Genomic DNA, 23,526 nt, shown 5'->3' with positions numbered 1-23,526 from the left:
TTAAAATAATCTTAAAATGTTATTCTACAAAATGTGCAGCACTTTAATGTGTTTATTCTCTTTAGCTGATAGTCCGTGGGACCAGGAAGAGCGTAAACCTGCATCTCTACAGTTTCTGTGCACTCCAGCCTCTTCTGTTCATGTGAGAGGATTTTCTCTGAGGCAGGAGAAATGATCTCCAAGAAAACAAACAGACTCGGCCATCGCACAGAGGAACAAATTCTCTGCTTAAATAAAAACCAAACAGGATGACCTTAAATGCATCATGTTTTTACTTTACAAGTTCATAAACATTTCCCCTCTCAGTTCACAATCAGTTTTACCCCCAGGTCAAAAATATGTCTAAGAAAATTGGCCCAATATCATATTATTTATAAACATAGCTGTCCAGTGATTAACTGCATAAGTACATGGAGGCAGGACCTCACAGCAGAAGCATACTCCATACTGTGTTGTACATTATTATATGTATTTTTCATCTATTGTATTTACCAACATCAAGCAAAGAAAGACCACACCATGGCACATGTTTAAAGAAGGAAACTTTATTAATCAAATGTATTTATTAAACAAACAGACATAATTATGTCATGTTCAAAGCAGGCCCAGTATCCACTCTGTGGAGTATGCAGTCTTAATGAAGTAGAGCGCTTTAAATTTAAGCTGCGCTTCATATTTGTGGCCACCAGATGTCAGCATAGAGGACTGTGCTGAAACGCTTGGAGTAACGAACCGTTTTTAACACAAGCTTCGTTTGGCCATCATTACCTGTAGGAATTGGTAGCACCAGCTATCAAGGCTTGCTCAGCCTCCATCGCTGCAGAACAGCTTTAAGTTGTTAACCCATGCTGTGTTTCCTGAAAAAGCCTTTTGGTATAAACCTGAAATGTACATTATTTTTCACTTTTGGGAAACCTTTTTTTAAACTGCTGGTAGGTCACCTCTTCCCTTTGTACCATTCCAAGGATAGACTTCATTGGACTCGAACGACTAGTTGCAATAAATAACTGGAAGAACTGGGCTGATCTAAAACTTTTGACCGGTAGTGCACACACGTTGACTTTGAAAAAATTCGCTTTTTCCCTGTTCTCTTAAAAAAATCATTTTCTCAGCTTATCATCCAGGAGCTAAATGTTGCACATATACAGCACATGGTTGGTAAAAATAAGCAAATCGACGCACATAAGCGAGCCAGACTATGTGTGTGGCTTTTATTTTGAAAGGTACTGGCGAAATCCGTGTTGGTCGTTGTGTTTCGTGAGTCTGTGGAGCTGGGCTGTGTGAGTGGCCGCCCCCAGGTTTGTTCCTCTAATGTAGACTAACATGTAGTTAATGGTCTCGGTGCGGGTTTAAGCTCGGCTCGGCTCGGCTTTAAATGGAAACAAGGCTGGCTCACAGGCGCAGTTTGTGGAACTAGTAGGACACGCAAACCTGTGAACTGGGAGCTGCTGGGCAGAAACTAGTGGTTAGACTAGGCGTCACCGTCAGTCACTGTGAGTCTGTTGTGTGCATGTTACAGTCCAGGAGGACACCGGTCGACAGTCACTGCTGTTTGTTTTAGAGCTACAGACAAATCCACGCGGACAGCTACAGACCACAGGTATGTAACCTGGTCCCTGCTCCACCTGTCCAAACCAGGACAGCATCTGTACTGGGACTGAGCACAAACCTTTGAGGTCCAAAGCTGAATGAACTATCGTTCAGGAAACTGTTGCCGTTAATGTGTCGCCACCACGAGCTGTGTCATAAACATGAGTCACGGCCACAGTCTGTGAAAGTTAATCTCGAGGTTTGTGTCAAACTGCGACGTGTTTACAGCACACGGTCATCTCCTCACCTGTCTGTGCTCTGAGCCCAAACACAAGAGCCGCAGAGGAAAACTGATGGAGTCATTGTCTTTACTGAGCAGAAACCTTAGAGCCAGGTGGTTTACAACAATGCCAAGATCGTATGAAACACAGACTGTGGTTTGTGAAGCCGTGAGTGTTGTGAAAGCAGATGAGTGACAGTTTGTTAGAGCCTCATTAGTCAGCCCTTCTGATACATGGAATGACGTCATTTTGAATTCAGTGTTGCTTATGAGGAGTGACTGAGGTTATAAACGTTTTCACTGAGCTGAAGGCAGAAAGCTGTTTTTCCGTAGACTTCTATTGGCTGAAAGCGTTTTTGCAGCCAAAGGCATCGCCCCCTGGTGGCATTTTACTCATCAGGCCCGTGCTGGCTGTGGAGTGTCAGTGTTATATTCATCCAGTCTTCATGTAAATAGTAAATGCTTCTTATGTCGAGCTTTCATTCGACTTGAGCTCTCAAAGTGCTTTAAACAGCATACCTCGTTCACCTGTCTGTGTACACCCTGAGTGCTTTGCTTTGGTATTGACTTTTAGTTTGATTGAACTTTCTGTTTGGTTTTTGTTGTTGTTCTCGTTACCATGCTTTAATGGTACCACCTCCTCTATCCTAGCCCACTTTAAATAAAATGGAATCACCCCTGCTTTTACTCATTAACCCAGACAATATTATCATCAGAACTTCTTCCCAGTAACGATACAAAAGATCAGTTGTAACAAGTGAGAACAAGTCTGGCTCTGCATGTTTCACATACTCTGTTTTTACAGTCAGTAACCTGTGGTTACCTCAGCTTCCTGGGTAGATTTGCCTGTTAGGTTATTCTAAATGCTCATTCTGTGTTAGCCTTTGACATGAGTGAAGTACACATAACATACTGTTTTTGGCACCATCCCATGTGTAACATTAACTACATGCTAATATTTATAATAATATAATAATAAAATTATAATAATGTTTTTTATAGTCTGTATCCAAAACAACATTGCAAACTGCTGTACTCCTAACCTATATGTAGCACAACAACATACAGTATCTGTGTATTTATACATATGTGCATAAATACACAGATAAGCAACATAAATGAATACAATGAAAACAAAGAACAATCAACAACCTTACAAAATATCAAACTATGGCTGTATTAGAACCTGAACTATAGGATACAATAAAAAGAAAATCTGATGCATTAAGAACAAAAAACCTCAAAAACAAACTTACTGTGTTCTGGAACATGCAGCGTAGACAATGCTGTGAAGACATACAGTGACCAACAGAACCAAGCAAACAGCCATCACAGCTGTCACGTGTCATCTAGAGTCTTACTGGTACACAGCCCCACCATAGATCCCACCTAGCTGTCAAACAGATGGCCTCACAGCTGACTCTGGACTGCTTTGGTGTACAGAGGAGTTCATGGTGTGCCCGGATCCTGTGGCTGCAAAGCAAATGTAAAGAATCATCCTCATGTTTGACCGTTCATATGAGGAGGTCTGGTGTGGCGTTGTGCGTTATGGCTAAACTTGTGTTCACTTTGTTCCAGGGCTCTTTATGTGTTTTATTTGGATGCAGCTGTGCTGCATGTTCTTTTCCACTGATGATGTGCTGACGTGGATCCATCGACTGACACTTAGACAGTCGGTTACCTAACGAATGTTTGGGTGGGAAGCAGACTCTGGGAATGCTGAGCAGTAGCTCCTCAATCAGTTTACAGTTGGTTCTTTGCTAAATTTTCTGTTGTGTGTAGACGCACTGGTTCACCTCCTGAGTTAGGTGCCTTTTTCACCCCAACCGGTCGCAGCAGATGGCCCCGCCCCTCCCTGAGCCTGGTTCTGCTGGAGGTTTCTTCCTGTTAAAAGGGAGTTTTTCCTTCCCACTGTCGCCAAAGTGCTTGCTCATAGGGGGTCATATGACTGTTGGGTTTTTCTCTGTATGTATTATTGTAGGGTCTACCTTACAATATAAAGCGCCTTGAGGCGACTGTTGCTGTGATTTGGTGCTGTATAAATAAAACTGAATTGAATTGAATGCTTCTAAAAGATTCATAGGTCAGTTTTAAGTGACTGAACAAACAAAAAGACATTCATCTGAAAATGGACTAGAGCAAAACTATTGTTCAGTATCAGGTTTAAATATGATTACAAAGTCTGGCTCTTTGGGGGCAAAATATAAGAAAATGAGGTGCGACTCAAGACTTTTGCACAGTACTGTAGCTTCAGTGTCTTTCCTTTAATTTTTGTGTCTTTCCCCCAGCTTTCCAAATGAGTTCAAGAACGTCAGGTTGTTTGGAGGAAGAGGATGGAGAAGAAGAGGAAGAAGAAGAAAACTACAACCCGACAGAGGTGAAAATGAGTCAGATTGTGATGCCCTGTCACAGCAACCATCGGCAGGAGCTCAGCGTGGGACAGCTGCTCAAATGGATCGACTCCACTGCCTGCCTCTCTGGTGAGCTTTGTGTGTCACAGGTGTGTGTTGGAAGCTGTGAGCGTGTAGTGCATGTTGTAATGACCTAACTGTTCGACACGTGCAGCTGAGAGGCACGCTGGAAGTCCCTGCGTCACTGCTTCGATGGATGACATCCACTTTGAGCATACCATCAGGTGAGAGGAGGCGTGTGTGTGAGTGTGTATAGAAGGGTTGGTCTGAAGGTAGTAACTCCGCCTTTCCATCTTTCTTCAGCGTGGGTCAGGTGGTGAATATCAGGGCAAAGGTCAACAGAGCCTTTAACACCAGCATGGAGGTCAGTGAACTTCACGCTGCTGTTCTTTGTGCCTTTCATTGTTTTTGAAATCAGGCATGAAATCATTGTTTGTAAGTATAACATGGAAAAAGTAACTGCTGGCAGATTTGGGGTGTTTTGCACCTCTTCATCGTCAGCAGGTTGAATAAAAGTGAAACATTGTGAGTGTGGACTGGTAAAGCAAACTCAAAGATCAGAGCTGCCCACTGGGCTGTGGGGGGGGCATGCTCATTTCCACCACAACTTGTTTAATCACATAAGTTGATAACAATATGATGATACAGAATAAAAAGCCTAATATGTTTTCTTTTGTGCGTAGGGGTGTGACATAAATGAGTACTGTGAGCTGTAACCACACTAATTCAACATCCTACCATTCAGTTAGCTGCGTTTGCTTTTATCACAGGTGTGTTTACCTTAATGTATTGTCCCGTACTTCTTCCCCCTCAGGTGGGCATACAGGTAAACTGTGAGGACCTGTTCTCTGATCGTCATTGGAGGGTTTGTCATGCCTACGCCACCTTTGTTACCCAGCGCACAAGCACAGGACAAAAGGTGCTGGGAGTGTAATGTATGATTAAGACGCTCTGGAGAGTGTGTGAACATTTGCCATGTTACTGATAACTAGATGAATATCATTATTTAAAAGCATGTTGTTTGTGTGTTGTTGCATCTCAAAGGAAATTTAGTACGTAACCTAGTAACCGTTCAAGATAAACATCACAAAATGCTTCACAACAATGCCAGGACATAAAAACAAAGGTTAACCAAATGCAAGTCTAAAAAGAGTTTTTAGTTGTTGTTTTTCAATTCAGTGTTATTTACACGGCGCCAAATCACAGCAACAGTCGCCTCAAGGCGCTTTATATTGTAAGGTCGACCCTACAATAATACACACAGAGAAAACCCAGCAGTCATATGACCCCCTATGAGCAAGCACTTTGGCGACAGTGGGAAGGAAAAACTCCCTTTTAACAGGAAGAAACCTCCAGCAGAACCAGGCTCAGGGAGGGGCGGCCATCTGCTGTGATTGGTTGAGGAGGGGGTGGGGTGGGGTTAAAGGACCTGAAGCTCAGAAGGAGAGAGCTCAGAGTCTGGGGGCTGCTGTTCGTGTGTCTGCTTTAGTTTTCAGCATCATATGATGCACAGCGAGCACACCCTGATCACGTGACCTGGGGCACCTGCTGGGGACACATGGCTGATGTTTGTCCATGTAGAGCTCCAAAGGTCAAAATCCTAAAGTGGACTCTGAGTTTGATGGTGTGATAGTTTCCTTGACCTTAGCATCTGTCAGGACTTTGTTGTTTTTCTTTATTAAATCAGAGGAAGCTGTGACACATCCATCCTTAGAGTCTCAGCACTTATACGGGGCGATCGTGGCTCAAGAGTTGGCAGTTCGTCTTGTAATCGGAAGGTTCGAGCCCCGGCTCGGACAGTCTCGGTCGTTGTGTCCTCGGGCAAGACACTTCATCCGTTGCCTACTGGTGGTGGTCAGAGGGCCCGGTGGCGCCAGTGTCCGGCAGCCTCGCCTCTGCCAGTGCGCCCCAGGGTGGCTGTGGCTACAATGTAGCTTGCCATCACCAGTGTGTGAATGTGTGTGTGAATGGGTGACTGAATGTAGTGTAAAGTGCTTTGGGGTCCTTAGGGACTAAGTAAAGCGCTATACAAATACATTTACCATTTATACAGGATCTTTATGACAGTGAGACAAACTTCAGCCAGCAGCACCAAAGACAGACACGGGCACCATCATACCAGAAGCTCTCTTTGTAAAACAGAGTCATGCCTTTTAGTGCTGCCATGGTCTGACCTGTGTGTTAATGTGTGTGTGTCTGGTACCTCCTGACCCTGAACCTCACAGGTGACCTTGAAGCCCATTGTTCCTCACACGCAGAAGGAGCAGGTTGAATACAGCGTGGCCGCTGAAAGGCGGAGGGTCCGAATGGTGCACGATGACATCATCAAGGATTTGCTTTCCAATGAGTCTGTGCAGCAGGGTGAGTGTGATACACCCGGCCACAGAGAGCAAGTATTTTCACTTCACTGCGTCTTTGTGCATCTAGAAAGCACAGGATAGAAGAGAGGAGCTGTGGTTTTACACGAGAAAGTCAAAAGTGCTGGAGAAGTGTGTGAGGCTGGTGCATGACATGGTGAGGTGTCTGGAAGGCCTGACAGATGGATTCAAGCTGGGAGTACATCAGGGATCTGCTCTCAGCCCCTTCTGTAAACAGTGATGTTTGCAGACCTGTAGGGAGAGTAGGGAAGGTGTAGGTAATAGGAAGGAGTTTAAATACCTGGGCTCAACCATCCAAAGCAACAGACAGTGCACAGGTGAAGACAGTTTCAGGGTTGATATGTGACAGAGGATTGAAACGATGGTACTGAGACCTGCTGCCATGATTTGGAGGCAGTGGCACTAACAAAAACAAGAGGCCGGGATTAATGAAATGAGTATATGAGAGGGACGACTCAAGTTAAGACAAGCTTAGGGAGGCAAGGCGGAGATGGTCCGGGCACTTACCGAGGAGGACAAAGGAAGCTGAAGCAGGAGGTGGCAGGCAGGAGGAGAACCCGGCAAAGCTGAGGGAAGAACATTTGAACTGACCACAGACTTGACGACCTGATCTTTACTTTAGCCTTTGGCTTCCATGGATATAGTTGGCTGTGGTCACTAACAAAGACAGCAGTTTGGCAGTAAATGACTATCAAACTTGAAATTAGTACTTTCTTCACATAAAGGGACGACTTGACTTGTTTCTGTATCAGTTGACAGCTCAGTGGGACCCAATGCAGTGGCAGCAGAGAGGACTCGGGTGGAAAGTGTGGAGCTGGTTCTGCCTCCACATGCAAACCATCAGGTCAGTTCGTTTCTGTACATGTCTGTTTCCCATCTGAACTAGAGTGGACTCGGCAGTTTCTCGCTGGTGTGTGCCTCGTACTGTTACAACGTGGAATATTTGAAGGAGACTGAATTTGAACCAGTTGTTACCAGAAACACCTGCGTGGCCTCGTTTCTTACTGTTGGGTACAAACAAAACGTTTGGCTTTTATGAAGTTTTATGAAGTGGAGACGAAGTAGGATTTTATTTCTTTTACTCCTTTTTTTGGTTCAAAACATCAGCTCCAAACACTGACTAAATCTGAGCGTAAACTGAGGCGTGCTGACTGCTGCTGTGGGTCAGAGCAATTTCTGAAACAACACGAAACACGGATAGCTTGTGTCTAAACATCTACCTTTGAACTTTTTGTAGGGATCCTACACACAGGTTTGTAAATGAGGCCCAGCTGTTTGATATATACAAATATATTTGACTGTTCAGTGCATCAGTGTGTCATCATACCGCTGAGACATTTGACTGTCAGATCATGCATGAGTTGTGTTTGAATACTAGGTAAATACATTTGGAGGGCAGATCATGGCCTGGATGGTGAATGTAGCTACAATCGCTGCCAGGTACAGTCACAAACACTTCTTTCCTTCACATTCTTACCTTCATTTGATTCACAAAAATAGGATGTATCATTGTGACCTTTGACCTGCATATTCTGATCAGTGTAGTTCAGACCTCGTGCCAGATTAAAGGATCTGTCAAGCTGTATGTGTGAGTAACCTGAACACAGCCAGCATGTCGGAGGACTATTGTCTCTGTGCTCTTTGCATGCAGTCGTCTGTCTCAGGCTCATCCCACCCTCCGAGCCATTGACATGTTCACCTTCAGAGGACCTTCTCAGGTGGGAGACAGATTGCTGCTGAAGGCTATAGTGAACAACGCCTTCAGAAACAGGTATCCCAGAACACTCGCAGAGACTCGATGTGCGGTGGTAACAGCTCAGCATTGCAGCTGTGCAGCAGACAGAGAACCGCTGGTTGCATACTGACGTGGTGTCCTTACTGCAGCATGGAGGTGGGCGTGCGTGCGGAGGCCTACCATGAGGAGGGGCCTAACCGACACATAAACTCTGCCTTCATGACCTTTGAGGTGCTCGATGATGGCGGGAAGCCACGCACATTACCACGGATACGACCTGAACCCCTGGTGAGTTAAGCTAACAGTCACAAACAGCTTGTTAGCATGCTACATCCATAAAGTGTCTGGATGTGACACGGCTGTCTGTGATTGGCTAATACTGAATGAAAGACATGACATCTGTTTTGCTTCAGAATTTGTGGTATGAAAGCGCACTCTGATTGGCTAACAAGATGTCAGTCACAAGACATCAGCCTATGAACATTTGATTTCACAGCCAGACTCACCTTTCCTGTAACACCTGATTTTCTGCAGCCATCCAAGGTGAGCTCAGAGAAACCAGTGGGTGGCATCAGTGTAGCTGGGTCAGTCTTTTACACCGCCCGTGGTGCTGATGGATGGATGACTGCGAAGCAGGAAACATGACCTTTGTTTGCGTTTTCTTTTTCTTTCCTTTGTTTCTGGTGGAAGTGTCACAGCGTCTGTGGCTCACAGGGCTGAGCACGTCCACGTGCCCCAGCCTATCACTGTGAACTCTAATGGAGTTAATAATAATAATAATAAAATGTTAAAAACATGTAAATACAGTATTACAGGAGTACTCTGAGTATTACATATTATACACATGTAAAGGAGCAAAGAAAAGCATGGTCAGAGGAAAGCGAGTGTGTGCTGGTGGTGCCGTTAAAAAGTCATGTGACTGTGGAGCAGTAGATTCAGTGTTTGTGTCAGCTTCATTTACACTTCATCTGAAAAGTGGTGAAATCAGTTTGTGGAGATTATCCTGTAGAATAAAACATGAAAGTATCATAAACAGAAGTTCCAGAAACACTCGATTAACCATTGATTAGAGTTTGTTTTGGAAATGAGCCGTGGTGAAGGCTGAGCAAAGATCAGAGCTGTAAACTTTAAATAATGTTATCAGTCATAAATCCGTCTGATGGAGCGGCCTTGGTGTCGATTGCAGCATCGTTACAGGCTGAAGGGCGCTCCACTGTAGGGTAAGATAAGATCGTTATCAGCATAAACAAACACAGGCAGCCATCACCGAGTAAAGATGCACTCCACTCAGTTTGTACCACAGATCAGTGTACTGGTCATAAACTGGTGCTGGGAAGAATAATCTGTCTGCTGTGTTACAAACTGGTGCCCTCTGCCTGTGTGTCTGTCTCACTTACAGGAAGGACGAAGGAGGTTTCAGGAGGCAACAGCCAGGAAAAAGATCAGGCTGGACAGGTATGTGTCGTCTGCTCTAAACAGCACCTAATGTACCGTCTTTGCATTTAGATCAGCTGTTGTTGTGCAGGTTTGTGCACAGACTCACAGTGCCATCATTCTGATGCAGCATTCGTGTAACTGTGTTTTAGGAAGTACATCATTTCCCGCACGCAGGGTGAGGTGCCTCTGTCTGTTCCCTGGGATCCCACCAACCAGGTGAGGAGAAGCTCCACACCGTCACCTTTCCCGCTCACGTTAGTCCACATGGACTCACGGGGAGAGAAATCAAACTTAGTAATATATATATATATATGTATATAGACAATCTTTAGGCACCTTGTTACTTTGTCACAAAAACATATTATTAGTTCTCATTTCTGTAGCTGAATCTATAAATACCGGACATAAAACAGTATTTTTGCACCAATAAGGTGATTTCCAAAAACCTGACAGCTGATCATCTGCTGCAGATGATCAGCTGTCAGGTTTTTGGTGTAACTGGTGTCATTGATGATAATCCTGTCATAGCCTGTGCTTGAAGCTGGACACAGTAAATGTTTTTGCTTTTTATAGGCTCATTTAGTTTTCTCAGCTCAGTCTCTTGTCACCCTCATCAGCGTCTCAGCTGTGTGTCGGTGGTGCGTTGTCTTGACTTTTGGGACATTATTTCTGTTTCTTTCATAAAGGATGTTCAGTGTATTTTATTTGTTTGTTCCACTGCAGTTTATATTGCAGTGTGTGATCTGAGGTCACTTCAGTTAGGACCAATCAAACGTCACCTCAGCGTGTTTATGTCTTCCTACTTAGCTTCAAACCTGAACCACAGCCAGACTCTAACCGTGCCTGCAGACTGATTTAGTCGACTGAACCTCTGACGGGCCGACGTGCTCAGTCGCACCAGTGTGCTTCACCTTGACTGCAGATGAGAAATAGTGCTGCAGTAGTTTGCCTTCATTTTGCACCCTTAAATAAAATACTTACACTGTTAGACGGCACTGATTCATATATAATAAGTTGTATTTGAACGGCGGCAGGCAGCCTGCTAACGCTGAGCTCTGGAGATGAGTTTGTGGTGTTTCCTGTATTTGTGCTGGTGTGTGCTTCCAGGTGTATCTGAGCTATAACAATGTCTCAGCTCTGAAGATGCTGGCAGCCAGAAGCAACTGGCGCCTCAGCTGTGAGAAGGACCAGGTATGTGCTTCTCATTAATGAGCTGTTTGTTTGTGTGAGTCTGCCCCGATCTGGGCTTTATGTTGTGTTCACAGGTTCAGCTTTACACCCTGGAGCAGAAGTCCATGCTGAGTTTCAAGATTGAATGTGAGGTGGATGTTCCTGCTCACAGAGCCTTCGATTTACTCGCTGAGCTGAGCAACAGGCCGAGTTGGGACTCGCATTACAAGTAAGACTCTGTGACTCGTCTGTTTGACCTTTGCTGCGACTCAAGTTCAGCGCATGCGGTTTCTTTATGTGGCTTCACAGCAGCAGCAGTCGCTCTGTCCTGTTTCTACTCGCTGCCTCGGTATTGTTCTCTGATTCCAATGATGGACTTTTCTGAGGTTCAGGGTCAAAAAGAAGCGATGTGTGGTTTAGGTTCATGCTGCTCACTTTGCACTGAGGCTGAGATGTTATCAGTTAAGGTGAAAGTGACATTAACTGTGAGGGCCCAGTCTGTCTCTTTATTTTCACATATATATGAAAGGGGAACAGCGACTCTCCCCCAGCCGAGCCAGCCTGCAGACGAAGCTCATCCTAGCTGCTTAGATTTGCAGCCTTACCCTTTGCATTGATCTCATGACCAGCAGCTGGTGGAAAGAACATGCAATCATGTTCACTGTGGAGGAGCAGAGCTTTGTCTCAGATGCTCTCAACACTGTGGGCTGTGCTGGTGGACCAGACCGCTGTGGAAAATCCCAGTTTTAAAGCAATAACTGGATGTTGTGGACCAGTTATTGGTTTATCACACTGCTCAGCCTCACCTGGAAAGTTATTTTTCACGGAGCTGAAAAGGAGGCGTTAACTCACTGTTGAGACGATCCGGCCCCCTTTCCATCCTGGCTGTGGGACACCGGACCAGATCTTCACCCTCACAGGACATCTGGAGAGAAGTGTGACCATCCAGTTTATATGTGTCTGTAGACTCGGAGAAGCTTACAACCAGGTACCAGGACGCCATCTGTGGGGTGTATCGCAGTAGCCCATTTAGAAATGGAGTGAAAGCTGTGGCTTCTCCTCAGTAGGAGGCTGGACTCGAGGGTGTCCATTGTCTCCGATCCTGTGTGTGCTATTCACAGATTCAAAGTGTAGCTGATGTGAGGAGGGCAGCTTCCTTGTTTTTGCAGATGATGCAGTCATGTTGGCTTCATCATAGTCTGACCTTTAATAAAGACTGGATGGATGGTTCAGAGGCCGAGGTTCTCCGGTGGAGCGTCGGGGGAGGAGTCTGCCCCAAGCGAGGGTTTTTAATACATTGGATTGTAAGGTGGAGCACGAGCTGTTTATGCAGTGTCAGCAGTGACGTGGAGTTTTGATTTACAGCGCCATCTAATATACTATCATGGGATCAGGCCGGGGAGTTTGCATGTTCTCCCCGGGGTCTCCCCGTGTCTCCCCGTGTTCTCCCCGTGTCTCCCCGGGTTCTCCCCGAGGTCTCCCCGTGTTCTCCCGTGTCTCCCCGGGTTCTCCCATGTCTCCCCGGGTTCTCCCTGTGTCTCCCTGTGTCTCCCCGGGTTCTCCCCGAGGTCTCCCCATGTCTCCCCGGGTTCTCCCTGAGGTCTCCCCGTGTCTCCCGTGTCTCCCCGTGTCTCCCTGTGTCTCCCCGGGTTCTCCCCGTGTCTCCCCGAGTTCTCCCCGAGTTCTCCCCATGTCTCCCCGGGTTCTCCCGAGTTCTCCCCATGTCTCCCCGGGTTCTCCCGAGTTCTCCCCGAGTTCTCCCCATGTCTCCCCGGGTTCTCCCCGAGGTCTCCCCGTGTCTCCCCGGGTTCTCCCCGAGTTCTCCCCATGTCTCCCCGGGTCTCCCGTGTTCTCCCCGTGTTCTCCCCGGGTTCTCCCCGAGTCTCCCATGTCTCCCGAGGTCTCCCGTGTCTCCCCGTGTCTCCCCGAGTTCTCCCCGTGTCTCCCCGAGTTCTCCCCGAGTTCTCCCCGAGTTCTCCCCGTGTCTCCCCGAGTTCTCCCCGTGTCTCCCCGGGTCCTCTCCTGTACTCCAGCTTCCTCCACAGTCCAAAGACATGCAGTTAGTGGGTTAGGTTAACTGGAAGCTCTAAATTGCCCATAGGTGTGAATGTGAGTGTGAATGGTTGTCTGTGTCTACGTGTTAGCCCTGTGACAGACAGGCGACCTGTCCAGGGTGTGGCCTGCCTCTAAGACAGCTGGGATAGGCTCCACCCCCCGTGACCCTGAGAAGGATAAGCAGCAGAGATGGATGGATGGAGATCTGGGTGATGTCATCACCCAGCCCCTTTTGATGTAGTTTTTCCCTTCAGTGTCCCTAACGCACGATCCCCACCCCTCAGCTGGTGAAGCACAGAAACAGCCTCTGCCGTGGATACATGTGGAGTAAACTGCAGCCTTAGTCTTTAAACAGTGCTGTCAGTGTTTAACAGTGTGTATGTGTTTCCTCAAACAGGAAGTGCGAGCTGATTCAGCTGGTCGACGACGATGACTTCATATATCGTGTGGTGACTCCATCGGTGCGTCATGGCGCGATGGGATCTCCCACTGCAGCCAATCAGGCAGAAGGGATGCTCCAGGACTTCATCTTGTTGGCTTCCAAAAGGAAGCCATGTGGCAGCGGGTCAGTAGAACCGGAGCAGTTTTCCATCCACCTGCAGGATTTACTGATGCGTTCCCTTTCTGTTTTCCTTCAGAGACCCATATGTCATCGCCCTACGCTCAGTGTCCCTACCCACTCACCCTCCCACTGACGGCTATAACAGAGGAGAGGTTCTGTGTGCTGGATTCACCATACTGGAGACCAAAGACAACATGTCACTGGTGAGAAGAACAGCTGTTTTAGCATCGTACATATACTCTTATCAAAGCTGGCTGTTATTAGTGTGTTATCTTTCTTTCAGATCAGTTACTTTAACCAGGCGTCTCCGGAGGTCCTTCCCTACATCTCCACTGATATTGCCGGCCTGTCCTCCTCTTTCTACCACACCTTCTGCTCCTGCAGCCAGTACTTGACCAGGAACAGACTGTGACAGTGGCAGCAGCCTGTCAGAGGCTCTCCTCAGCACCACTGTAGGGACAGCCTGCTTGGTTTATATGGTGGGAAAACTTTATGATAATTTCATGGATTGATACAAAAGTCATTAGCAGTAAAAATCTTCTTGTTAAGTGAGTAAAAGCAGCCGCTGTGTCAGTTACTGTGTTGGGTCAGTTAAGCTGCTGTTCATGTTTGTAAGTTAAAGGTACATGAATGTAACAGAGTGCAGGTGTGGGTTGCTGAGGTAGAATGCAGGTTCATTTTAACACTATAACTGTTTGTTGCAATTAGTTCAACATAACATGCTGGTTTGAAAAACATGAATATTGACTTTTTCCACTGAACTTCAATAAAGTATTGTGTTGTATTTTTTCTTGTTTTAATCAAGTGATGGATGATTTTGGATTTCTTTGTTGTAAACATTCAGAAATCACCATTAAAAGTAGGAAGTGAGCCTCTGAGAGCACTGATGGCAGCAGCGATGTGAGCCACCTGTGACACTTTAAAGACACATTTATGGATGCAAATAAATGCAGTGCTGCAGTCAGTAAGAGAGGCGGGCTGCATGTGAAATGTTAACTATAACAGGAGAGTGTTTCATATGTGTACAGCTGCTACTGTAGCCAATCACAAACCTCGGACTAGCTAACACAGGCTAAGGGGCTCGTTCTGGTATTGGACTCGGTTTCTTTAATAGAATGTATTATGAATTTTATAATAATCATTGAATCATATATATTATATACAGTATAATGATCTTAAGCAGTATTTGTTGGTCACACTAAGACACAAACTGAGGACTCTGTGGTGACTTTGAATGGAACATAAAAGCATCGAGGACTGTGTGACAGCACAGTAAAGCACATATAAACATGTCAGCCCCACACGTGCTCTGTGATGCTGCTCACTGTGGGTTGCTGAGGTAGAATATACAGGCTTCTGTTCGCTCTCCCTGCACGCCGTGCACTGAGCTCCTTCACCACGGTGACAGCTTCAGCACCTTTCTTTGTGTCCACCTCAATTATAAAGTCGTATTTGTCCATCATTCCCAGTAAAGCATGAAGCTGCTCCTGTCCTGTGGGCAGCGATGCTGCATTCAGGCGTAGAGCCACCCTCTGTGACACCGCCGCTGGGATCCGAGGAGGCCATTTGTGCTCAGCCAGGACTACAGTGACGTATGGAAACAGGCGCTGGACTGTGGACACAAAGACCTGGAGCAAAGAGAAGGAAGACTATGAAAGGATACTGAAGCACAGCGGGAAAACTCCAACGCCTAAAAATGACACTTTTCCATCGTCTCTAACTGGATCGGTACTGGACATTGTTGGATTGGTAGTTAACTTGAGTTTTGCTGACCAAGCCTGAGCAGCTAGAAAGCCTTTATGAAGAACAAAAAAGGATTGCGTTTGCTTGGGGACAGTCTGAGAAACATTAGCAGCTTATACAACTCAAGCTTGCTACAGTTCCAACATTAATTTCAAATAACTGTTCTCTTTCTGTCGGGGTGTGATGAGTTTCCCAGCCAGGGTGGACCCTCAAAGGGAGGCTCCAACATTTACACCTGCTGGAAGCCTCTATTCTAGTTTGATGGATTTCCAGCCAGGTGTGTTAAATGCTACATGCATCTGCCCTGTTCTGTTATTTATTAACTTATTGTCTGCAGACGCTGCTTCAGTTGGGATCAGACGTACTTACTGCTGTGCTGTCGCTGCTCTGTAAGCCCTCCATGCTGATCCACACAGGCCTGTAGAGCTCATCAGCCCTGTAGGCTGACTGCAGCAGGTTAAGAGAAGCCCCCAGAAGCTGCTGACTATGGACCCTCAGGTAAACTCCCCAGGAGGTATCAGCAGTCTGCCCAAGGGTCTGAATAACATCCTGAGAACACACACGATTGGCCTTAATAAAAATGTAACCAAGTTGGTGGTTGGCTAGTGATCTACAGATATACCTGCAGTGTGAGGGGTTCTGAGCTCCTTCCAGAACCTTCTACCAGAAGGACTCCAGGTCGACTGCTGTCAGAGGTCACACGAACGACCAGCATCCCGCTGCCCCCATCTGTTAGTGAAACAGACAGGTTACTATCAGTGTGACTTTAAGGTGGTATGACAGCAGCTTGTGCAGGTTTACAGTTTGACATCTTCAGGATGTCCTTACTGAACACATGAAAGCAGACAGAGAACAGCTGATCTGTGACGTGGTGCGATATCATGAAGTGATTAGGAGATCGTAGCCATGAAGGGACGGACAGGCTGCGACACTCGACTGATACTCAAAGGGCCAAATGTTTGCCGCACCTCTGCACTGGCAGCAGTCACTTCCCCATTGTCCAACACACCGCCTCTGTCCACTGCAGCTTCAAACACTGATTTCTGATCAAGCAGCTCTGCTCTGTATTCTCCGCTCAGCACAGCTGTTAACACTGAGTAAGCTCCTTTTCTGTCTCTTTCATTTCTATCAAAACACAACAGATAGTTTTTGTTTTTCACAATTGTTACTGTAACTGTCAAAATCCCAGGACATCAGCAGTTTCAGAAATTCTCAAACCAGCTTTTCTGCCACCAAGAGTCACTAAGACCACTTTGCCTCATCCTGGTGAGTGATGTGAACACAAAGCAAAGGTTCAGCTGCCAAATGACTTCAGTACATACATCAAGCTCACTTTGAAAATACCTTGCGAAAACTGTCATGAGGGATTTCTGAATGCTTCGTGGCATCTTTCAAATGAGGCAGTTTCTTGGCTTTTCTCGCAACAGTGCCACACTGTCATTCATAATGTTACCACCAGATGTCGCTCGCATATGTAAACTTGGAGAGGGTGCTTTGTCCCTGTGTTTCAGTCTGGCACGTTAAGGTTATAAAACCTGAGGTGTAAAAAGTTTTGTGTCAACCTGCCTGAAAGCTGATGGAGCAGGGAGGCCCGACCAGTGACGGGAAGCAAAGACACAGCCAGGCTGTTCATGAGGCCTGAGCTGTAACCTGGGTGAAGAAACTCCATCAGATCTCCTCCAGGGTAGAACCTCCTCACGCTGTTCTTCTTACCTGTGAACACACAGTGAACGCAGGAAGAACTAAACAGAAGCAAACTCTTCATCTCATAAGAAGATTTAAAAAAATACACACAGTGAGCAATAAGTTTAGTTTTCAATGATTTTTCATGTAGTTTTCTAATAATGTTTTTATTTATTTTTCAACAACAATCACAAAACAATCAGAAAGAACTCACTGAAAACAAATCTGCTGATTTGAATAAATCATACAAACACAAACTATTATTTATTTTTTCCAATTATTATTTTACCCAAACATAATCTGTGTAAATCTGCTCCATATAAACGGTTCCTTACCTACAGCCTCCTTGAATTCTGACAGCGTGGGTTCATATATGTCATAGTAGACTTGCCATGGGTGGGTGTTGTCACGGACAAACAGCAGGTCGCTAACGCTGGGGTTAACAGAACCCTGCCACAAAGTCAGGCTGAACCTAGACACAAAGTCATTACAGTCAATCTGTGGCAGTCATGGACAGAGAGCAGCCCCCAGTTACTGGTTTGATTAGCAGATTTTCAGTCATTGCCATAGTAGACTTGGAAGTTATCTGTTACCGTGGTGACTGGTTGAGGAGCCAGCTCAAGTGCTGCCAGCCGCTGCGAACCAACATGGCATGGACTGGGAACGTCACCTAAAGAGATGAAATGTTCATGGTGGTCAAACGTTAGTCAGCTCTGCCTTTCACCAACACCTCAGAGCGTTCTCATCCCGGCACGTAACACACCGACGATTTGTCACACGTATGTTACATGTTGGGATGGGAACGTGTGGAACACCTACTGGGACGACTGAAATCTGGATTCACACAACTGATAATTATACTGAATTAGCATATTTTCACACAGATGTTATTTTCGTAGGATTTTGACACTTACCCTTTGAGGTACATCTTTGATCATGTTATACATTTCTTCCACCATCGCTCTGGAGTAGGTTTCGTTTGTAAGCTGGTGAATATAGAGTACCTAAAGAAATAAAGCAGGTCCAGCTGTTATTCAGTCAAACATATAAACCATGTGTATACCATCTCCATTGGGTTTAGGTCAGGTGACTGTGGAGGCCAGGCCATCAGGTCAGCACTCCATCACTCTCCTTCTTGGTCAAACAGCCCTGACACAGCCTGGAGGTGTGTTTGGGGTCATTGTGCTGTTGAACAATACATGATGGGATGGCATGTTGCTGCAGGATGCTGTGGTAGCCATGCTGGGTCAGTGTGCCTTCAGTTTTGAATAAATCCCCAACAGTGTCACCAGTAAAGCCCCCCCCCACCAGCAAACCATCAACTCCATGCTTCACAGTGGGAACCATCCATGTACAGACCATCGTTCACCTTTTCTGCATCGGACGGCGGGTGGAACCAAAGATCTCAAACTTGGACTCATCACACCAAAGCACAGATGGTCTCATGTCCACTCCTTGTGTTTCTTGGCCCAAACAAATCTCTTCTGCTTGTTGCTTTTCCTTAGTCGCGGTTTCTCAGCAGCTATTTGACCATAAAGGGCTGATTCACACAGTCTCCTCTGAACATGTAGAGATGTGTCTGCTACTGGAGCTCTGTGGCGCATCTATCTGGGCTCTGAGCTGAGCTGCTGCTAACTTGTGATTTCTGAGGCTGGTGACTCGGATGAATGTATCCTCAGCAGCAGAGGGGACTCCTGGTCTTCCTTTCCTGGGGCGTCCTCATGTGAGACAGTTTCCTCGTAGTGCTTAATGGTTCTTGCGACTGCGCTTGGGGACACATTCAAAGTTTTAGCAATATTTTGGACTGACTGACCTTCAGCTCTTAAAGTAATGATGGACTGTGGTTTCTCTTTACTTAGCTGATTGGTTCTTGCCATAATATGAATTCTAACAGTTGTCAAATAGGACTGTCAGCTGTGCACCAACCTGACTGCTGCACAACACAAATGATGGTCCCAACCCCACAAATGACCCCTGACAGGCACACCTGTGAGGTGAAACCATGTCAGGTGACTACATCATGAAGCTCACTGAGGAATCTAACATATATTTAGAGTTATTCATCAACTTTTTCTTTGCTACATAATTCCATATATCTTTGTTTGATGTCTTTAGTATCTACAGTGTAGAAAGTAGTAGAAATAAAGAAAACCATTAAATGAGAAGGTGTGTCCAAACTTTTGATGGGTAGTGTATGTCAACATTAATTAAATTGTCTTTAATTTTAGGGATCACACGAACATAAAAGCTGTTTTGTGTACTTTAGCTCAAAAGATTTTTTTAAAGCTCAAAGTTAAAATTCTTCTTCCAGCTTTGAATTCTCTCATAAATGTCAGTTCAGGATTCCTTGAGTGTCACGTCTCTTCCTGTTTCAGACAGGAACATTCCCAGAACCTTGGCACGTGCCTGGTACAATGGTTCAATGGGATTCTTACTCAGACTGTGAGCATGCTATACCTTCCATCCAGGAGACAAAGTCACATCTGGAAACTTGTCCTGAATGAGTTCCAAAAATCTGAAAAAGAGGAAGACATAAACATTGACTGTTTACCTTCTTTGGTAAATGGACTGATTCTTATATAGTGCTTTTCTGCTCTCCCAAGTACTCCATACCACACTCACCCAATCACTTTCTTCTAAGCTTTTGAGTGCTTCCTAACTACATTCATACTCAGATCGGAGAGCAACCTGGGGCTAGTATCATGCCCAGGGACACTTGGCATGCAGACTGGAGGAGCCAGGGATCGAACCACTAACCTTCTGATCAGTCTGTAGATGTTAGACATTTTCCCTTCCTAATTCTGAACTCTGTCCAAGGGTCTGTGTCCTGTCTAGCTACGATTTCATACCTGCTTCCATTGACTGGAGCTACAAAGCTTGGGACATTGGGGCCTCTGAGGATGTCTGCATTCAGCCACACAGGTCTGTTTATTCCTTTGTTGCTTTCCTTTTGTTTAAGCAGGTCCAGTGACAAACCCACTGATTCCAGAGCCTTAAAGTCCAACTTGATGCCTGCAAACAAACACATGCCTTTAAAAACTGTGATCTGATGGATGTTCTGTGGAGACAGTTCTGATCTGTTCTGTACCTTTTCCAGAGGCCAGTACAGCATCTAACCATTCGTCGAGAGTGTTGTCACTATATATGTCAGGAGGGTGTGCCATGATCGGGACTGGCTTCTCATCAGGGGTTCCATAACCCATGAGAGTGACATCAGCTTCCAAGATCATGGTGTCACCTGAAAAGATGACAGGAGGTGGATGTTTTGTCTGTACCTGACTATAGGTTCAGGCACCAACACCATCAAATAATGCAGTTTTGTCTGTGTGTGTGAGTTTGGGCATTTTTACCCATGAGCGCTTCGTACATGTCGTCCTTGCTGTTGGCTCGGTGAAACCACGTAGCCAAAAGGCCGTCCGGTTCACTGATGTTCCCCGTCTGCACCAAGTACTCCAGCATGTCTCCACCAGAAAACGAGGCAGAAGAAGGAGCTGAGGAACACGATTGGACAGCAAGACAATGACGGAGTCATAGGTACAGCAATGTATGTAGTCCCTGTCCCTAAACTTTCAACAAAAACAGCCGACAGCGTGTTTTTGGGGAGGGTGCTCTTTGTTGGGAGAGCAGTTTGTTTACAGGTTCATTTTTTCAGCTTAAAGATTCTGTTTAAACCCATCCCTGTCATAGTCACACAGTCCCTAAACTCCAGGGCCTCTACATGTAATTATATCGGGGTTTTTGTTTGTTGTCCATTTGTTGCCCAATAAAGAAGTCGAAATGCTGCTTTGTGGCAAAACTGGTGCCAGACTTGAATTTTTATGGTTTATGTATAAAATATTAACTCTTTCTTTGAATGACATCAACCCCAGATTCAGTAAATTGTAAGTGGACATTGTCTCAGTGTTTTTGAATATGACAGTAACAGCCCTGATTATTACATAATTTAGCAATCATCAGGTTGTCAGGTTCATATGGATATAAGTCCAAGTGCAAAACACCCCATGTTTTATTATTTTTACATCAATATATTAATTCTACAAGATAATAGCTACAGCAGCCACCCCTTATTTCTTTATGTTTTCCTAGGAAAATACAAAATGGGAGCAATCTATGAAACATGCAGCCTGTACAGTTCTAACGAGCTTTAAAGATTTGGTCCAAGCACAGCCTAACCTGTCTTAGACGAGCTCTCTTATCTCTTTGGGAATATTTTACTGACAGTGAAGTCCAGTGTGGCCAGTCCACAACAATGACCCACAGTGTGTTTTTCTATCATGATATGCTTATACTGCACTGACAGTGTGTTTGGGATTGTCATCATGCTGAAGCCATTGTGAGACAGATGGGATTTGAAAATCTGACCATACTTTTCTGCATTGGCAAGCTCCCCAACACCTCCAAAACATGACAGAGGTCTCCACTGAAAGCTGCAGATACTCATGAATGCTTTTTTCTTAGTGTCTTTTTTAAAGAAGCTACTGTCACATATTAGGAGAGAGAGAGAGAGAGATAAGATAAAACTTTATTACTTTATTAATAAAGTTAATAAACTTTATTTATTAACTTTACGGCTGGGTTCCTCTGGGAAATTCGGTGCTCAAAGATACTCAAAGAGACTAAGGTCTAATAGCACAAAACACATTGTGTAACATTATCTTTGGAGTTTGTCTACATTTCATGTCAATTGATTCAAAAGTCACACAGTTCAAAGCAGCCGTGTACTTTTTGTCCACATCTATGGTACTTTGCTGTCATAAGAACAGAAGCCTAATGATGAGTGCTCATGCATCATGGTATTTAAATGAGCACTGCGGTATGATATCAAATGAACTTTGATCACTGTAATCAAAAAAAGATTTTAGCAACAGCAATATAAAGTTATGATGCTGACACAGCGAGTATTTAAGTGTTAAGTTTGGAGAAGGCACACTGCTGGAGGCTGCAGCAGCCTGTGGCTCAGCAGCTGCAGGTGAGGAAAACCCAGCAACACTGTGGGCTTTTTCACCTGTGCAAAGACAGCAGGAAATGGGGAATCCCATTATCTCATCTTACTATCACTGTATACTCAGGTGAACTCTACATGCAGTAGGTATGTATGTCACAGCACTGCCAGTCGTGAACTTTGAGCTTCCATTCTACTTTTAGAACCACGGCTAAGCCTACAGTCTGTGTTTGGCCTTATTAGACAGATACAGTGAAGAGGAAAGAGAGGGGGACACACGCAGCAAAGGGCCGCGGGTCGGACTCAAACCATGCTGCATATGGCCGCCTGCTCATCCAACTAAAGCAGCGCCCTGGTCTTTGAGATACAGTGAAATGTTGTGGATGATTGTACCAGATACAACCTGGACCGGTTAGGTAAAAGCAGTAATGTCACAGTTAGGATACTTTAAAGCATGTTTACTGATGGTATACATCACAGCAGTTAAAAAATCCTGAACTGAAATATTTGGAAGAACTATGGTGCAAATAGAAAACAAGAAACTAGCAAAGCTTTGTCACTTCTGCTCAGATTTGACTGTTGTTCAGATCCAATGCAGAGAAAATGCTTTGAAGAAAACCCACAGGAGGGTAAGAGGCTGCTGCAATCGGCTCCAGGTGGACTCTGATATCATTGGAGTTGTATATAATACAGTATATAAGTACAAAGTACTGTGAAATTTACCTCTGGTGATGAGTAATAAAGGAATACATTTACTCAGGTAACATTTTCATCATCTGCATTATAAACAAAGTTGCATCATTGTTATATCATTTATATCATACATACTGTAAAAATGTACCTGACGTTCTAGTGAGCAGCACAGCAGTTACAACGATGACAGTCAGCAGTACGATGAGCACAACAGCCACAGATATCATTACCAGGAGTCGTTTGGGCAGCACACAAAGCTTCTTTTGACCTCGCTCCACTCGTTGATCGTTAACCTCGGGCTCCATCCTGTGGGAGTACACAATTAATGCTCGTCTGTCTATTCAGCCTTGGAAGCAGCATTTGTTTCAGCATTTAACATATTGTAGAGGTTTACCTGACCTTACACATGCATGTCTCACAAGTGTACATGCTGCTTCATCTATTTTATAAAAGAGCAACTGATTTGTCTCCAACCTGTTTTGCTTTCCTTCTGTTCCTCCAGCAGTTTGTTCATCTCTCCTTTTATCCTCTCCTGCCATTCTCACAAGTCTTTCTCCTCCTGTCTACATTCAAATGTCTAACAAGTAGGAGACCTCGGGGAGCGCTCACTCTTCTTTTATATGATCCTTTATCTCAGGTGCAGAGAACAGTTTTCCTTCTGATAAGGCACACACACTCTTCAGTGTCCACTTGCTGCCTGACGAAAGGTGTCTCTTAGACAAGCTATAAGGAGTGTAGGGTAGACACTGTTAGCACTATAACAGTTTCTGTCTTTTTCCGTCTTTGGAAGAATTGTGCATTACTCACAGTGCCACACGGAAACATGGGAGGGATTATGGCATGATCATTTTCACATTTCACTAGCTGGGCCCACGTCCTCATTTTAGGTTTGACAGCGTATTAGTCG

The 23,526-nt window shown here is 45.2% G+C and overlaps 2 protein-coding genes across 4 annotated transcripts; one reads left to right on the top strand and one right to left on the bottom strand.

Moving 5' to 3' along the window:
• The first annotated feature begins 777 nt into the window (after positions 1–777).
• Positions 778–14,342, top strand: LOC100702233 (acyl-coenzyme A thioesterase 11). 3 transcript variants are annotated; one of them, XM_019348304.2, is made up of 18 exons: positions 1,264–1,298; positions 1,520–1,600; positions 4,099–4,290; positions 4,376–4,445; positions 4,525–4,585; positions 5,036–5,140; positions 6,447–6,582; positions 7,352–7,443; positions 7,978–8,039; positions 8,251–8,370; positions 8,484–8,622; positions 9,734–9,789; positions 9,921–9,987; positions 10,879–10,962; positions 11,037–11,170; positions 13,394–13,561; positions 13,635–13,761; positions 13,842–14,342. In XM_019348304.2, exons 3-18 carry the CDS (start codon positions 4,107–4,109, stop codon positions 13,968–13,970), a joined length of 1,734 nt encoding a protein of 577 aa, XP_019203849.1. In that variant the 5' UTR covers positions 1,264–1,298; positions 1,520–1,600; positions 4,099–4,106; the 3' UTR covers positions 13,971–14,342. The 3 variants fall into 3 exon arrangements, with proteins under 3 accessions (XP_005464593.1, XP_005464591.1, XP_019203849.1); XM_005464536.4 differs by lacking the exons at positions 1,264–1,298; positions 1,520–1,600 and adding an exon at positions 778–932; XM_005464534.4 differs by lacking the exon at positions 1,520–1,600 and having other exon boundaries at positions 1,194–1,298.
• fam151a (family with sequence similarity 151 member A) lies at positions 13,895–23,323 on the bottom strand. The gene is made up of 13 exons (XM_005464537.4): positions 23,094–23,323; positions 22,768–22,925; positions 20,335–20,475; positions 20,073–20,222; positions 19,834–19,996; positions 19,442–19,499; positions 17,899–17,988; positions 17,578–17,654; positions 17,320–17,456; positions 16,868–17,014; positions 15,924–16,030; positions 15,671–15,850; positions 13,895–15,186 (listed from the first exon to the last, which is right to left on the bottom strand). The coding sequence occupies exons 1-13, from the start codon at positions 23,156–23,158 to the stop codon at positions 14,851–14,853; spliced, it is 1,809 nt and encodes a 602-aa protein (XP_005464594.1). The 5' UTR covers positions 23,159–23,323; the 3' UTR covers positions 13,895–14,850.
• Positions 23,324–23,526: the final 203 nt, after the last annotated feature.

Source organism: Oreochromis niloticus, linkage group LG18 (genome assembly GCF_001858045.2).
Source record: "Oreochromis niloticus isolate F11D_XX linkage group LG18, O_niloticus_UMD_NMBU, whole genome shotgun sequence".
Lineage (NCBI taxonomy): Eukaryota > Metazoa > Chordata > Actinopteri > Cichliformes > Cichlidae > Oreochromis > Oreochromis niloticus.
Note: the sequence above shows the minus strand (reverse complement) of the source record. Positions and strands in the feature narration are given on the sequence as shown.